General features: G+C 67.5%; 1 protein-coding gene across 3 annotated transcripts in view; it reads right to left on the bottom strand.

Annotated features, from left to right (window-relative positions):
• Positions 1-16631, bottom strand: part of LOC138101045 (sodium/potassium-transporting ATPase subunit alpha-2) — a 57036-nt gene extending 40405 nt beyond the window's left edge. The window contains exons 1-9 of one of the 3 annotated variants that reach the window (XM_068998881.1): positions 16598-16631; positions 12513-12617; positions 10565-10624; positions 8869-9072; positions 6605-6718; positions 6370-6504; positions 5301-5418; positions 4945-5213; positions 2165-2363 (exon numbers count right to left, since the gene is read on the bottom strand). In XM_068998881.1, coding sequence (XP_068854982.1) covers positions 2165-2363; positions 4945-5213; positions 5301-5418; positions 6370-6504; positions 6605-6718; positions 8869-9072; positions 10565-10624; positions 12513-12617; positions 16598-16609 — 1216 coding nt within the window. In that variant the 5' untranslated portion in view covers positions 16610-16631. Of the gene's footprint in view, positions 1-2164; positions 2364-4944; positions 5214-5300; positions 5419-5535; positions 5585-6369; positions 6505-6604; positions 6719-8868; positions 9073-10564; positions 10625-12512; positions 12618-12730; positions 12786-16597 lie in introns of those variants that run through there. The other 2 variants (XM_068998880.1, XM_068998882.1) reach the window with 2 other exon arrangements.
• Between the last annotated feature and the right edge of the window lie 340 nt (positions 16632-16971).

Here is a 16971-nt window from a genome sequence, read left to right as displayed (position 1 = left end):
ACCCATTGACCAGCCTGGTGTCACCCACTGACCACCCCAGTGTCACCCATTGACCACCCCGGTGTCACCCATTGACCAGCCTGGTGTCACCCACTGACCACCCCAGTGTCACCCATTGACCACCCTGGTGTCACCCACTGACCACCCCGGTGTCGCCCACTGACCACCCCACTGTCACCCACTGACCAGCACGGTGTCACCCACTGACCACCCCAGTGTCACCCACTGACCACCCTGGTGTCACCAGTGTCACCCATTGACCACCCCACTGTCACCCACTGACCACCCCACTGTCACCCACTGACCAGCATGGTGTCACCCACTGACCACCCCCGTGTCACCCACTGACCACCCCAGTGTCACCCACTGACCACCCCAGTGCCACCCACTGACCACCCCGGTGTTGCCCGGGCCGCCCACGTGGGCGAGCGCTTGTCGAAGGTGGCACCTGGGGACAGCGGGAGCTGGCAGGGGTGTGGGGGACACCCGCGGTGTCACCCATTGACCACCCCTGTGTCACCCACTGACCACCCCAGTGTCGCCCACTGACCACCCCAGTGTCACCCACTGACCAGCACGGTGTCACCCACTGACCACCCCAGTGTCACCCACTGACCACCTCAGTGTCACCCACTGAGCAGCTCGGTGTCACCCACTGACCACCCCAGTGTCACCCACTGACCACCCCAGTGTCACCAGTGTCACCCATTGACCACCCCACTGTCACCCACTGACCACCCCAGTGTCACCCACTGACCAGCACGGTGTCACCCACTGACCACCCCAGTGTCGCCCACTGACCACCTCAGTGTCACCCACTGACCAGCACGGTGTCACCCACTGACCAGCCTGGTGTCACCAGTGCCACTCACTGACCACCCTGGTGCCTGGGGCATTGGGGTGCTGGGGGGATTGGGGTGCTGGGGAAGGGGGGGGTCACAGTGCCAGGATGTCGGGGTGCCAGGATGTCGGGGTGCCAGGGTTCCAGGGAATGGGGGCGTTGGGGGGTGACAGTGCCAGAGGGGTGGGGTGCCAGCGGCTCCGGGGGCTGGGCACCCAGGGGGTTGAGCTTCCAGGGGATCGGGATGCTGAGGGATTGGGGTGTCTGGGGATTGGGGTGTCTGGGGATTGGGGTTCCAAGAGATTGAGGTGTCTGAGGATTGGGGGTGTCAGAGGATCTGGGTTCCAGGGGATTGGGGTTCCAGGAGATGGAGGTGTCTGGGGATTGGGGTGTTGGGGATTGAGGTTCCAGGGGATTGGGGCTCCAAGAGATTGATTGAGGCGTCTGGGGATTGGGGGTGTCAGGGGATCTGGGTTCCAGGGATTGGGGTTCCAGGGGATTGGGGTTCCAGGGATTGGGGTTCTGGGGGATTGGGGCTCCAAGAGATTGAGGTGTCTGAGGATTGGGGGTGTCAGAGGATCTGGGTTCCAGGGGATTGGGGTACCAGGAGATGGAGGTGTCTGGGGATTGGGGTGCTGGGGATTGAGGTTCCAGGGCATTGAGGTTCCAAGAGATTGAGGTGTCTGGGGATTGGGGGTGTCAGGGGATCTGGGTTCCAGGGGATTGGGGTTCCAGGGGATTGGGGTGCCAGGAGATTGGGGTTCCAAGAGATTGAGGTGTCTGAGGATTGGGGGTGTCAGAGGATCTGGGTTCCAGGGGATTGGGGTTCCAGGAGATGGAGGTGTCTGGGGATTGGGGTGCTGGGGATTGAGGTTCCAGGGCATTGGGGTTCCAAGAGATGGAGGTGTCTGGGGATTGGGGGTGTCAGGGGATCTGGATTCCAGGGGATTGGGGTTCCAGGGGATTGGGGTGCCAGGAGATTGGGGTTCCAAGAGATGGAGGTGTCTGGGGATTGGGGGTGTCAGAGGATCTGGGTTCCAGGGGATTGGGGTTCCAGGGATTGGGGTTCCAGGGGATTGGGGTTCCAGGAGATGGAGGTGTCTGGGGATTGGGGTGTTGGGGATTGAGGTTCCAGGGGATTGGGGTTCCAAGAGATTGAGGCATCTGGTGATTGGGGGTGCCAGAAGATCTGGATTCCAGGGCATTGGGGCTCCAGGGGGATCAGGGGTGCCGATACATTTGGGTACGGAAGTTCCAGGGCGTTGGGGTGTCAGGGGATCGGGGTGCCGGCCGAACTGGCGATTTGGGGTGCCCCCCACTCACCTGACTGGTCCTCGGTGGTGTCGGCCTCGTGGATCTGGTTGTCGAACCACATGTGGGCCACGGTCATGCGGTTCTGGGTCAGCGTCCCCGTCTTGTCCGAGCAGATGGTGGAGGTGGAGCCCAAGGTCTCCACGGCCTCCAGGTTCTTCACCAGGCAGTTCTTCCGCGCCATCCGCTTGGCGGTCAGGGTCAGGCACACCTGGGGGGCACCCCAGGGTGTCACTGGGGGTGGCACCCCCCATATGGGGTGCACAGACCCCCCCACAGCCCCCCCAAACTGAACCCACAGACCCCCCAATGCACCGCCCCCCATGGGCTCGGTCATCAGGCACATCTCAGGTGGGTCTGGGGGCACCCAGGGGTGTCACAGGGGGGTGGGACCCCCCATATGGGGTGCACAGACCCCCCCACAGCCCCCCAAAACTGAACCCACAGACCCCCCAGTGCACAGCCCCCCATGGGCTCGGTCATCAGGCACATCTCAGGGGCTCCCAGGTGGGTCTGGGGGCACCCACGGGGGTCACAGGGGGGTGGGACCACCCATATGGGGTGCACAGACCCCCCCACAGCCCCCCAAAACTGAACCCACAGACCCCCCAATGCACCGCCCCCCATGGGCTCGGTCATCAGCGTCAGGAACATCTCAGGGGCTCCCAGGTGGGTCTGGGGGCACCCAGGGGTGTCACAGGGGGTGGGACCCCCATATGGGGTGCGCAGACCCCCCCACAGCCCCCCAAAACTGAACCCACAGACCCCCCAATGTGCCCTCAGTACGAGCCCCCCTTGGCTGCCAGGGTCAGGCACATCCTGGGGGGCACCCAGGGAGTCTGGGGGCACCCATGGAGGTCGGCTGGGACCCCAAACTGCCCCCCAGGGACCCCCATATTTCCCTCCCAGTGCCCTCCCAGTGCTCCCAGTTCCTTCCCAGTGCTCTCCCAGTACTCCCATTGCCCCCTCTCACAATGATGGTGGCCAGCAGCCCTTGGGGCATGTTGGCCACCATGATGCCCATGAGGAAGATGAGGGTGTAGCCCCCCCAACAGTGCCCCCAACTGCCCCATATTTCCCTCCCAGTGCCCTCCAGTGCCCTCCCAGTGCTCCCAGTTCCTTCCCAGTGCTCTCCCAGTGCTCCCAGTTCCTTCCCAGAGCTCTCCCAGTACCCCCTCTCACAATGACGGTGGCCAGCAGCCCCTCGGGCACATTGGCCACCATGATGCCGATGAGGAAGATGAAGGTGTAGCCCCCCCAACTATACCCCAATGACCTCCCAGTGCCCTCCCAGTGCTCCCAGTTCCTTCCCAGTGCTCTCCCAGTACTCCCTCTAACAATGATGGTGGCCAGCAACCCTTAGGGCACGTTGGCCACCATGATGCCCATGAGGAAGATGAGGGTGTAGCCCCCCCAGCAGTGCCCCGAATGGACTCCCAGTGCCCTCCCAGTGCCCTCCCAGTGTCCTCCAGTTCCCTCCCAGTGCTCCCAGTTCCTTCCCAGAGCTCTCCCAGTACCCCCTCTAACAATGATGGTGGCCAGCAGCCCTTGGGGCACATTGGCCACCATGATGCCCATGAGGAAGATGAAGGTGTAGCCCCCCAACTATGCCCCAATGACCTCCCAGTGCCCTTCCCAGTGCTCCCAGTTCCTTCCCAGTGCTCTCCCAGTACTCCTTCTCACAATGACGGTGGCCAGCAGCCCCTCGGGCACATTGGCCACCATGATGCCCATGAGGAAGATGAGGGTGTAGCCCCCCAACTATGCCCCAAATGGACTCCCAGTGCCCTCCCAGTGCTCCCAGTTCCTTCCCAGTGCTCTCCCAGTACTCCCTCTAACAATGATGGTGGCCAGCAACCCTTAGGGCACGTTGGCCACGATGATGCCCATGAGGAAGATGAGGGTGTAGCCCCCCCAGCAGTGCCCCAAATGGACTCCCAGTGTCCTCCAGTGCCCTCCCAGTGCTCCCAGTTCCTTCCCAGTGCTCTCCCAGTACTCCCTCTAACAATGACGGTGGCCAGCAACCCTTAGGGCACGTTGGCCACGATGATGCCCATGAGGAAGATGAGGGTGCAGCCCCCCCAACAGTGCCCCCAACTGCCCCATATTTCCCTCCCAGTGCCCTCCAGTGCCTTCCCAGTGCTCCCAGTTCCTTCCCAGTGCTCTCCCAGTACTCCCATTGTCCCCTCTCTCAATGATGGTGGCCAGCAACCCTTAGGGCACGTTGGCCACGATGATGCCCATGAGGAAGATGAGGGTGCAGTCCCCCCAACTATGCCCCAATGGCCTCCCAGTGTCCTCCAGTGCCCTCCCAGTGCTCCCAGTGCCCTCCCAGTGCTCTCCCAGTACTCCCTCTCACAATGACGGTGGCCAGCAGCCCCTCGGGCACATTGGCCACCATGATGCCCATGAGGAAGATGAAGGTGTAGCCCTCCAACTATGCCCCAATGACCTCCCAGTGCCCTCCCAGTGCTCCCAGTTCCTTCCCAGTGCTCTCCCAGTACCCCCTCTCACAATGACGGTGGCCAGCAGCCCCTCGGGCACATTGGCCACGATGATGCCCATGAGGAAGATGAGGGTGTAGCCCCCCCAGCAGTGCCCCAATGGCCTCCCAGTGCCCTTCCCAGTACCCCCTCTAACAATGATGGTGGCCAGCAACCCTTAGGGCACGTTGGTCACCATGATGCCCATGAGGAAGATGAAGGTGCAGCCCCTCCAACAGTGCCCCAATGGCCTCCCAGTGCCCTTCCCAGTACCCTCCCAGCACCTTCCCAATACTCCCAACCCCTCACCGTGACGGTGGCCAGCAACCCCTCGGGCACGTTGGCCACGATGATGCCGATGAGGAAGATGACGGCCTCGAGCCAGGTGTAGCCGAGGATGAGCGAGAGGATGAAGAAGGAGAGGCCGAGGAACACGGCCACGCCGGTGATGAGGCGGATGAAGTGCTCGATCTCCATCGCGATCGGCGTCCGCCCCACCTCCAACCCCGAGGCCAGCGACGCGATCCTGCCCATCACCGTCCGGTCCCCCGTGGAGATGACGATGCCCCGAGCGGTGCCTGGCGGGGTGGGAGGAGAGGGGATGAGGGTGGCAAAGAGCACGGGGACACCCGCAGGGTGGAGGGGGACCCACGGTGGGCGCCCACCTTCCACGCAGTTGGTGGAGAAGAAGCAGATGTTGCGCGTCTCCAGCGGGTTCTCGTGCGTGAACTCCGGGGAGCGCGTCTGCGGCTCCGACTCGCCCGTCAGGGAGGAGTTGTCCACCTGGTGGGGGGGGCACAGAGGGGGGTATTTGGCACTCTGTGCCCATCCCGTGTCCTCAGTGCCCACTCAATGTCTCCTGTCCCCATCCAATGTCCCCTCAATGCCCCCCGTGCCCACCTTGCAGCCATGGGAGGAGATGATCCGCATGTCCGCGGGCACCCTGTCCCTGCCCAATGCCCACTCAATGCCCCCTCAATGTCCCCTGTCCCCACCCAATGTCCCCAATGCCCCCCCAATGTCCCCCGTGCCCACCTTGCAGCCATGGGAGGAGATGACCCACATGTCCGTGGGCACCCTGTCCCCACCCAATGTCCCCAATGCCCCCTCAATGTCCCCTGTCCCTGCCCAATGTCCCCAGTGCCCCCTGTCCTCACCCAATGTCCTCAATGTCCCCAGTGTCCCCAGTGCCCCCCATGCCCACCTCGCAGCCATGGGAGGAGATGATCCTCATGTCCGTGGGCACCCTGTCCCTGCCCAATGTCCCCAGTGCCCCCTCAATGCCCTCCATGCCCACCTTGCAGCCATGGGAGGAGATGATCCGCATGTCCGTGGGCACCCTGTCCCCACCCAATGTCCCCAGTGCCCCCTCAATGTCCCCAGTGCCCACCTTGCAGCCATGGGAGGAGATGACCCTCATGTCCGTGGGCACTCTGTCCCCACCCAATGTCCACCCAATGTCCCCAGTGCCCACTCAATGTCCCCAGTGCCCCCTCAATGTCCCCTGTCCCCACCCAATGCCCCCTCAACGCCCCCCGTGCCCACCTTGCAGCCATGGGAGGAGATGACCCTCATGTCTGCGGGCACCCTGTCCCTGCCCACTGTCCCCAATGCCCCCTCAGTGCCCCCCTCAATGCCCACCTTGCAGCCATGGGAGGAGATGATCCTCATGTCTGCGGGCACCCTGTCCTTGCCCAATGTCCCCAATGCCCCCTCAGTGCCCCCCGTGCCCACCTTGCAGCCATGGGAGGAGATGATCCTCATGTCCGCGGGCACCCTGTCCCCGCCCTTCACCTCCACCAGGTCCCCGACCACGACGTTCTCGGCGTTGATCTGGATCTTCTCGCCCTCGCGGATCACCAGCGCTTGCTGGGGGGGGGGGGGGGTTGGGGGGCACCGGGCACCTCAGGGGCTGCCCACTCCCCCCCAGAGCCCCCCCGTCCCTCCCGGCCGTGCCCCCGCTGCCCACCTGGGGCACCATGTTCTTGAAGGAGTCCATGATCTTGGAGCTCTTGGCCTCTTGGTAGTAGGAGAAGCAGCCGGTGACGATGACGACGGCAGCCAGGACCACCCCCAGGTACAGCTGGCACCGGGGAGGGGGGCACCTCAGCACCTCCCAGGGACCCCCCAGGGCAGGGTGACAACGAGGGGTCACCCCCCTGTGCCAGCCAAGGTGGTTGGACACCCCCCCCCCACAGCCACAGCCGGACCCCCCGAGAGCGGGCCCGGGGTGGGGAGGGACAGGAGGACACCGGTTTGTGCCACCCCCAGTGCCCGGCTGTGTCCCCAGTGCCAGTGTCCCCATGGCAGCTGTCCCCGCTCAATGCCCGTGGCCCCCTTGATGTCCCCATGATGCCAGAGCCCCCCCCCTCCAGTGCCCACCGTGCCCCCCGTGTCCCCGTGATGTCCCTGTCCCCCTCAATGCCCCTGTCCCCATGACACCCATGCTCTCCCCCCGTGCCCCCCATGCCCCCCGTGCCCCCCGTGCCCCCCGTGTCCCTGTGCCCCCATGTCCCCATCAAGCTCCTGCCCCCCTCTCTGCCCGTGCCCCCCGTGTCCCTGTGATGTCCCTGTCCCCATTCTCTGCCCATGTCCCCCGTGCCCCCCATGCCCCCCGTGCCCCCATCAAGCTCCTGACCCCCTCTCTGCTCATGTCCCCCGTGCCCCTCATGCCCCCCGTGCCCCCGTGTCCCATCAAGCTCCTGCCCCCCCCGCCCATGCCCCCCGTGCCCCCCGTGTCCCCCGTGTCCCCATCGAGCTCCTGCCCCCATTCTCTGCCCATGCCCCCCATGCCCCCGCATGCCCCCCATGCCCCCCATGTCCCCATCAAGCTCCTGCCCCTCTCTCTGCCCATGCCCCCCATGCCTCCCGTGCCCCCCGTGCCCTCCATGTCCCCATCAAGCTCCTGCCCCCCTCTCTGCCCATGCCCCCCATGCCCCCCGTGACCCCCGTGTCCCCGTGATGTCCCTGTCCCCCTCAATGCCCCTGTCCCCCTGACACCCATGCTCTCCCCCCGTGCCCCCCATGCCCCCCATGCCCCCCATGTCCCCATCAAGCTCCTGCCCCCTCTCTGCTCATGTCCCCCGTGCCCCTCATGCCCCCCATGCCCCCCGTGTCCCATCAAGCTCCTGCCCCCCCCGCCCATGCCCCCCGCGCCCCCGTGTCCCCTGTGTCCCCATCAAGCTCCTGACCCCCTCTCTGCCCATGTCCCCCGTGCCCCCCATGCCCCCCATGCCCCCCATGTCCCCATCAAGCTCCTGCCCCTCTCTCTGCCCATGCCCCCCGTGCCCCCCGTGTCCCCGTGATGTCCCTGTCCCCCTCAATGCCCCTGTCCCCCTGACACCCATGCTCTCCCCCCATGCCTCCCATGCCCCCCATGCCCCCCGTGTCCCCATCGAGCTCCTGCCCCCATTCTCTGCCCATGCCCCCCATGCCCCCCGTGCCCCCCGTGCCCCCCGTGTCCCCGTGATGTCCCTGTCCCCCTCAATGCCCCTGTCTCCCTGACACCCATGCTCTCCCCCCGTGCCCCCCATGCCCCCTGGGCCCCCCATGTCCCCATCAAGCTCCTGCCCCCTCTCTGCTCATGTCCCCCGTGCCCCTCATGCCCCCCGTGCCCCCCATGTTCCCATCAAGCTCCTGCCCCCCCCGCCCATGCCCCCCGTGCCCCCCGTGTCCCCCGTGTCCCCATCGAGCTCCTGCCCCCATTCTCTGCCCATGCCCCCCATGCCCCCCGTGTCCCCATCAAGCTCCTGCCCCCATTCTCTGCCCATGCCCCCCATGCCCCCCGTGCCCCCCGTGCCCCCCATGTCCCCATCAAGCTCCTGCCCCTCTCTCTGCCCATGCCCCCCGTGCCCCCCGTGTCCCCGTGATGTCCCTGTCCCCCTCAATGCCCCTGTCCCCCTGACACCCATGCTCTCCCCCCGTGCCCCCCATGCCCCCCATGCCCCTCGTGTCCCCATCGAGCTCCTGCCCCCATTCTCTGCCCATGCCCCCCGTGCCCCCCATGCCCCCCATGCCCCCCATGTTCCCATCAAGCTCCTGCCCCCCCTCTCTGCCCATGCCCCCCGTGTCCCCGTGATGTCCCTGTCCCCCTCAATGCCCCTGTCCCCCTGACACCCATGCTCTCCCCCCGTGCCCCCCATGCCCCCCATGCCCCCCGTGTCCCCATCAAGCTCCTGCCCCCATTCTCTGCCCATGCCCCCCGTGCCCCCCGTGCCCCCCGTGCCCCCTCACGTTGTCGTTGGCGGGCTCGTCCTCCATGGCGGCCTGGATGCCGTAGGCCAGGAAGCAGAGGATGGCCCCGATCCAGAGCAGGATGGAGAAGCCCCCAAAGAGCTGCCGGCAGAACTTCACCCACTCGGGGGTGGTGGGCGGCGGGGTCAGGGCATTGGGACCGTCCTGTACCAGGATCTCGGCTGCCCGCGCGTTGGTCAGGCCCTGCCGAGGGGACACGGTGGCACCGGGGATACCCCGGGGGCGTGGGGGTGATGGGGGGCACGGGCGGGGGACACTGGGGACATGGGGGGCACAGATGGGGGACACTGGGGACATGGGGGGGATGAGGGGCACGGGCGGGGGACACTGGGGACACAGAGGGTGATGGGGGGCACGGGCGGGGGACACTGGGGACATGGGGGGGATGAGGGGCACGGGCGGGGGACACTGGGGATATGGGCACGGGCATGGGCAGGGGACACTGGGGACATGGGGGGGATGAGGGGCACGGGCAGGGGACACTGGGGACATGGGGGGGATGAGGGGCACGGGCAGGGGACACTGGGGACATGGGCACGGGCAGGGGGCACTGGGGACATGGGCACGGGCAGGGGGCACTGGGGACACAGAGGGTGATGGGGGCACGGGCAGGGGGCACTGGGGACACAGAGGGTGATGCAGGCACGGGCGGGGGACACTGGGGATATGGGGGGCACAGATGGGGGACACTGGGGACACAGAGGGTGATGGGGGCACGGGCAGGGGACACTGGGGACATGGGCACGGGCAGGGGGCACTGGGGACACAGAGGGTGATGGGGGCACGGGCAGGAGACACTGGGGACATGGGGGGGATGAGGGCATGGGCGGGGGACACTGGGGACATGGGGGGATGGGCAGGGGACACTGGGGACACTGGGGGACACTGGGGCCACAGAGGGTGATGGGGGGCGCGGGTGGGGGACACTGGGGACCTGGGGGGGATGAGGGGCACGGGCAGGGGACACTGGGGACATGGGGGGCACGGATGGGGGACACTGGGGACACAGAGGGTGATGGAGGGCACAGATGGGGGACACTGGGAACACAGAGGGTGATGGGGGCACGGGCAGGGGACACTGGGGACATGGGGGGCACAGATGGGGGACACTGGGGACATGGGGGGGATGAGGGGCACGGGCAGGGGACACTGGGGACATGGGGGGTACAGATGGGGGACACTGGGGATATGGGCACGGGTATGGGCAGGGGACACTGGGGACATGGGGGACACTGGGGATATGGGCACGGGCATGGGCAGGGGACACTGGGGACATGGGGGGCACAGATGGGGGACACTGGGGACACAGAGGGTGATGGGGGGCACGGACAGGGGACACTGGGGACACAGAGGGTGACGGGGGGCACGGGCGGGGGACACTGGGGATATGGGGGGCACAGATGGGGGACACTGGGGACATGGGGGGGATGAGGGGCACGGGCAGAGGACACTGGGGACATGGGGGGCACAGACAGGGGGCACTGGGGACACAGAGGGTGATGGGGGCACGGGCAGGGGACACTGGGGACACTGGGAACACAGGGACACAGGGACACGGGGACACGGGGACATGGGGATATGGGGCATATGGGGACACAGGGACACGGGGACACAGGGACGTGGGGACATGGGGACATGGGGACACAGGGGACACAGGGACACGGGGACATCTCACCCGGGACAGGTCCACCTGGTACTTCCTGCCCAGCTCATCCAGGGACAGTTTGTGGTCATCCTGAGGGACAAACGTCACCGCTGTCACCGCGTCCCCGTGGCCAGGGGCAGGGCCAGCTGTCCCCAGGTCACCCACGTCACCCGTGTCCACCCCAGCCAGGGTGGTGTGGCCACGGCTCCGTGTCACCCGTGGCTGTCCTCAGAGTCCCACGTCACCCACGTCACTGTGTCACCTCAGCTGGGTGACATGGCCAGCTGTCCCCATGACCCCACATCACCCCAGCAGGGTGGCACGTCCCCACGGCACCCACGTCCCTCTGGATGGGATGACACAGCCAGCTGTCCCCGGAGTCCCATGTCACCCATGCCACCGTGTCACCCCAGCCGGGGGGACGTGTTCAGCTCTCCCCATGTCCCCACGGTCCCATGTCACCCATGTCCGCCTGAATGGGGTGGCGTGGCCAGCTGTCCCCACAGTCCTGGGTCACCCAAATCACTCATGTGTCCCCCCCCCCCAGCCAGGGTGGCATGGCCACTGTCCCCACTGTCCCATGTCCCTCATGTCTCCCACGTCCCCACGGTCCCATGTCACCCGTGTCCCCTATGTCCCTGAAGTCCCCCATGTTGTCCGTGTCCCCCACGTTGTCCGTGTCCCTCATGTCACTCATGTCCCCATGGATGGGATGGCATGGCCAAGTGTCCCCATGGTCCCCACGTCACCCATGGCCACGACATCCCCAATGTCACCCATGTCACCCCCATGTCCCCACGGACATCCCCTGTGTCACCCCCATGTCCCCACGGACGGGATGACACAACCACCGTCCCCATGGTCCCGTTGTCACCCACATTCCCCGTGCACCCCATGCCCCCCAGTGTCACCCATGTCCCCCACGTCCCCCACATCCCCCACGTCACCCGTGTCCCCATGGATGCAATGACATGGCCACCATCCCCATGTCCCCCATGTCCCCTGGATCACCAATATCCCCTATATAACCCTGTCCCCCATGTCCCCATGTCCCTGTCGCTGACCCCCATGTCCCCCTGTCCCCATGTTGTCCATGTCCCCATGTCCCTATGTCCCCATGTCCCCTATGTCCCCCTGTCCCCCATCCCTGTCACTGTCCCCATGTCCCCATGTCCCCATGTCCCCATGTCCCCCTGTCCCAATGTCCCCAATGTCCCCAATGTCCCTCATATCTCCCCCATGTCCCCCCTGCCCCCCATGATCCCATGTCCCCATGTTTCCAATGTCCCTCAAATCTCCCCCATGTCCCCCCTGCCCCCCATGATCCCATGTCCCCCATGTCCCCATGTCCCCATGTCCCCAATGTCCCTCATATCTCCCCCATGTCCCCCCGTCCCCCATGTCCCATGTCATCCATGTCCCCCTGTCCCCATGTCCCCATGTCCCCATGTCCCCTATGTCCCCCTGTCCCCATCCCTGTCGCTGTCCCCATGTCCCCATGTCCCCAATGTCCCTCATATCTCCCCCATGTCCCTCATGTCCCCCTGTCCCCCTGTCCCCATGCCCCCCATGTCCCCCATGTTCTCCATGTCCCCCTGTCCCCCCATCCCTGTCCCCATGTCTCCCATGATCCCATGTCCCCAATGTCCCTCATATCTCCCCCATGTCCCCAATGTTCCCCATGTCTCCCCTGTCCCCCAGTCCCTGTCCCCCTGTCCCCCATGTCCCTGTTGCTGTCCCCATGTCCCTCTGTCCCCATGTCCCCCATACCCCCATGTCCCCCTGTCCCTGTCCCTCATGTCCCCATGTCCCCAATGTCCCTCATATCTCCCCCATGTCCCCAATGTTCCCCATGTCCCCATATCCCCCTGTCCCCATCCCTGTCCCTGTCCCCCATACCCCCTGTCCCTGTCCCCCATATCCCCCTGTCCCCCCTGTCCCCCCGTCCCCCCGTCCCCGTCCCCCTGTCCCCACTCACCAGGTTCACCTCCTTCTTGAGCTCGTCCAGCTCCTTCTCCTTCTGCTTCCTCTTCCCGCCGCCATTCTCGGACGTGGTGGCCGCGGGCGAGTACTCGCGGCCGGCCTGCGGGGACACCCTCCATGGGCACGGGGACCCCCCCGGCGGGCAGGGGACCCCCTCCCCACCCCACGGTGCCACCCCCGCCCCCCCCGCCAGTCCCGGGCCAGGGCCATTACCGTGGGTGTGGAGGTCACGGCCAGCACCGGCGTCACCGTGGCCACCGGCATCGTCGGCGCGGGGGGGGGCGGCGGGCACCGGGCGGCCGTGGGCAAGGGGGGGCACGGCGGAGGGGGCACGGGGGGGTCAGCGGGGTCACTGGTGGTGGTGGGGGGGGTGGTGTTGTGGTCATCAGGGTGACATTGCGGGCATTGGGGAGTCGTGGTGGCGACAGAGGTGGCACTGTGGTCACGGGGTGGTCACCAAGGTGGCACTGCGGTCATTGGAGGGTGGCACTGTGGCCATGGGGGGGGGGGGGGGGAGCTCAGTATGGGTGGGGGGGTCATTGTTGTCACCAGGGGGTCCTTGTGGTCATTGAGGGGGTCATTGGGGTCATGGGGGTGGCACTGTGGTCACCAGGGCAGCATTGTGGTCATGGGGGTGGCACTGTGGTCACCAGGGTGGTTCTGTGGCCATGGCGGCCATGGGGGGGTCATTATGGTCATGGGAGGGGTCATTGTGGTCACGGAGGTGGCACTGTGGCCATGGGGGTGGCACTGTGGTCACCAGGGTGGTTCTGTGGCCATGAGGGGTCATTGGGGTCATTGGGGTGGCACTGTGGCCACCAGGGTGGTTCTGTGGCCATGGGGGTCCTTGTGGTCACTGAGGGGGTCATTGTGGTCATGGAGGTGGCACTGTGGTCACCAGGGTGGTTCTGTGGCCATGGCGGCCATGGGGGGGTCATTATGGTCATGGGAGGGGTCATTGTGGTCACGGAGGTGGCACTGTGGCCATGGGGGTGGCACTGTGGTCACCAGGTGGTTCTGTGGCCATGAGGGGTCATTGGGGTCATTGGGGTGGCACTGTGGCCACCAGGGTGATTCTGTGGCCATGGGGGTCCTTGTGGTCACTGAGGGGGTCATTGTGGTCATGGAGGTGGCACTGTGGTCACCAGGGTGGTTCTGTGGCCATGGGGGGCGGTCACTGTGGTCATGGGGGTGGCACTGTGGTCACCACGGTGGCACTGTGGCCAGCGGGGGGGTCACTGTGGTCACCCACGGTGGCTCCGTGGCCACGGGGGTGGCACCGTGCTCACGGTGGGGGGGTCACTGTGGTGGCACTGTGGTCAGCGGGGGGGGGGGGGGGGTGCCCAGGGTGTCACTGTGACCACTGGGGCGTCCCCAGGGCTGCGGACGGGGGTGGCATCTGCGGCCACACGGGTGGCACTGTGGCCATGGGAGTGTCACGGTGGCCATGGGGGTGTCACGGTGGCCATGGGGGTGTCATTGTGGCCATGGGAGTGTCACCGTAGCCATGGGGGTGTCACGGTGGCCATGGGGGTGTCACGGTAGCCATGGGAGTGTCACAGTGGCCGTGGGGGTGTCACGGTGGCCGTGGGAGTGTCACGGTGGCCGTGGGGGTGTCACGGTGGCCATGGGGGTGTCACCGTGGCCATGGGGGGGGTGTCACGGGGGAGTGTCATGGTGGCCATGGGAGTGTCACCATGGCCATGGGGGTGTCATCGTGGCCATGGGGGTGTCACCGTGGCCATGGGGGTGTCACGGTGGCCGTGGGGGTGTCACGGTGGCCGTGGGGGTGTCTCCGTGGCCATGGGAGTGTCGTCGTGGCCATGGGGGTGTCATCGTGGCCATGGGGGTGTCACGGTGGCCATGGGGGTGTCACAATGGCCGTGGGGGTGTCACGGTGGCCATGGGGGTGTCACCGTGGCCATAGGGGTGTCACGGTGGCCATGGGGGTGTCACGGTGGCCATGGGAGTGTCACAGTGGCCGTGGGGGTGTCACGGTGGCCGTGGGAGTGTCACCGTGGCCATGGGGGTGTCACCGTGGCCATGGGGGTGTCACAGTGGCCATGGGGGTGTCACGGTGGCCATGGGAGTGTCATGTCATCGTGGCCATGGAGTGTCACGGTGGCCATGGGGTGTCACCGTGGCATGGAGGTGTCACGGTGGCCGTGGGGGTGTCATCGTGGCCGTGGGAGTGTCACGGTGGCCATGGGAGTGTCACGGTGGCCATGGGGGGGTCACCGTGGCCATGGGGTATCATCGTGGCCATGGGAGTGTCACGGTGGCCATGGGGGTGTCACGGTGGCCATGGGGGGGGTGTCACGGTGGCCATGGGGGGGGTGTCACTGCCGTCCTGGGAGACCCCCAGGACCATCGTGGGGGGGTCACCAGCACCACAGGGATGTCCCCAAGGTCACGGGGGGGAGGGAGGGGGTCCCTGGGCCACGGCAGTGCCACCGCAGCCAGGGGGGTGTCACCGTCACCCGGGGGGTGTCACCGTCACCCCGGGGGATCCCCACGCCCATGGGGGGGTCCCCACAAGTCAGACAGAGGAAGAGCCCCCCAGGTTGCCACGGAGGGGGAGGCAGGGCCCTCCCTCTCTTTGGGGGGAGGGGGGGGGGTTGGCAGTGTCACCCCCCCTGTCCCCAGGGGTCCCCCGGTGGTGGCACGGCCGGGGGGGGGGGGTGGACGGGGGGGGGGGGGGGGCCGATGTCATGGAAAAGCTCCGGGAGCCAAAACCAACACCAGGAGCTGGGGGAGGGGCTCGAGTTACCGGGGGGGGGGGGGGAGGGGGGGGAGGAGGGCACGGGGAGCCCCCCCAATTCCGTGAGGGGCACCCCCAACCCCCCACCCCCCCCACCCCACGGGACACCCCGCTCCCCCCCAGCCCCCCAATTGTGGCTCCGCATTCGGGGGGGGGAACCCACCTGAGGGATCCCCCCCCCCCCGCATTTGGGGGCGGGGAAGGGGGGGGGGCGGGGGGGGTGTCGGGTGTCGCGCGTGTCCCCCCCCCCCCACCTTGGGACAGCGCCAAGGGGACACCCGGTGGGGGGGGGGGGGGAACACCCACATCCTGCGGGGTGCCCCCGCTTTTGGGTGGGTGCCCGGGGTGAGGGGGGGTTGTTTAAGGGGGGGGGGGGGTCGCGGCGGTGCCAGCGGAGCGGGGGGGGGTCCCCGGGGGACACCGAGGAGGGGGGGGGGGGTGGGCGCGGGGCCAGCGGCGCTCGGGGCCCCCCCGCGGGCGTTGCCAGGCACCGGGACCGGGGCTCGGGGCAGCCGCGGGCAGCTCGCCACGCGGGGGGGGGAACACGGGGGGGGGTCCCGCCCACGGGGATCGCGTTTGGACCCCCCCCACCCCTCAAAAAAAAAAGACCCCCGGTCAGGGGGTTCTGCAGCCCACGCGTGACTCTCATGGGGGGGGGGGGGGAGTGGGGGGAGGTGGACCCCCGTGGGGGAGGGGGGGGGTTGGGGGGCACCGCGGGGGTGTCGAGGAGACAATTTGGGGAGGGGGGAGAGCCCACGGGGAGGGGGGGGGGGGCCTGGAGGGTGCCGGGGGCGAGGGTCGCGCGTGGGTCGCTCCCCACAGCGGGGGGAGCCCTGGCGGAGCGGGGGGGGGGGGTCCCAGGGTGGGGGTCCCGTGGAGGAGGGGGGGGTGGGGGGGTGCCAGGGTGAGTCGCGGGGCGTCTGGGGAGGGGGCTCTGCTTGTCCCGGGGGTTGTCACGCGTGGGTGCCAGCCCTGTGGGGGGTGGGAGGGTGGGGGGTTCCAGGGGGGGCTTCCCACCTTGGGCTGGTGCTGGTCAGGCGCTGGGGTGGTCGCACCGTGGGGTGGGGTCTGTGAGGGTGTCCCGAGTGGGTTTGGGGTGTCCCGAGTGGGTTTGGGGTGTCCCGCGTGGGTTTGGGGTGCCCCGCGTGGCGGTGGCTGGGGGGGGGGGGGGGGTCGGAGGTTGCCCGGCTCAGGAGCGGGGTGGTCGCGGGCGAGTGACCGCTGGGGTGGCCTCTCGGGTGGGGAGGTCTGGGGGGTTTTTTTGGCTGCCCCGCGTGGGTCCGTGCCCCGCGTGGGCGCCCCGGGCCGCCCTTACTCACCCCTCTGCCCATGGCGCTGCCGTCGCCGTTCCCAGCCCGGGACACTTTGGGGGGGGGCGCGGCGACAGCGGCCGAGAAAAACCCGGCGGGCCCCGCCCGGGCCGGCCCCCCCCCGCCCCCACCCCGCCCCCCGCCCCCACCCCGCCCCCCACCCCCCAACCCCCCGCCCGGCCTGGGGGGGGGGGGGGGGGGGGGCTCCTCCCGCCCCACCGCGGGAGAGGGTTTGGGGGGGGGGGTCCCAAGGGGGCTGTGGGAACGCAGGTGTGCGGGGGGAGGGGGGTGACCCCTCCTGACCCCCCCCAAATCCGAGGGGACCCTGACGTCCGGACCCCCCCATGGCTCAGCTTTAAGGGGGGGCGGCTCGTTTTTGGGGG

This window comes from Aphelocoma coerulescens, unplaced genomic scaffold (assembly GCF_041296385.1).
Source record: "Aphelocoma coerulescens isolate FSJ_1873_10779 unplaced genomic scaffold, UR_Acoe_1.0 HiC_scaffold_186, whole genome shotgun sequence".
Classification (NCBI taxonomy): domain Eukaryota; kingdom Metazoa; phylum Chordata; class Aves; order Passeriformes; family Corvidae; genus Aphelocoma; species Aphelocoma coerulescens.
Note: the sequence above shows the minus strand (reverse complement) of the source record. Positions and strands in the feature narration are given on the sequence as shown.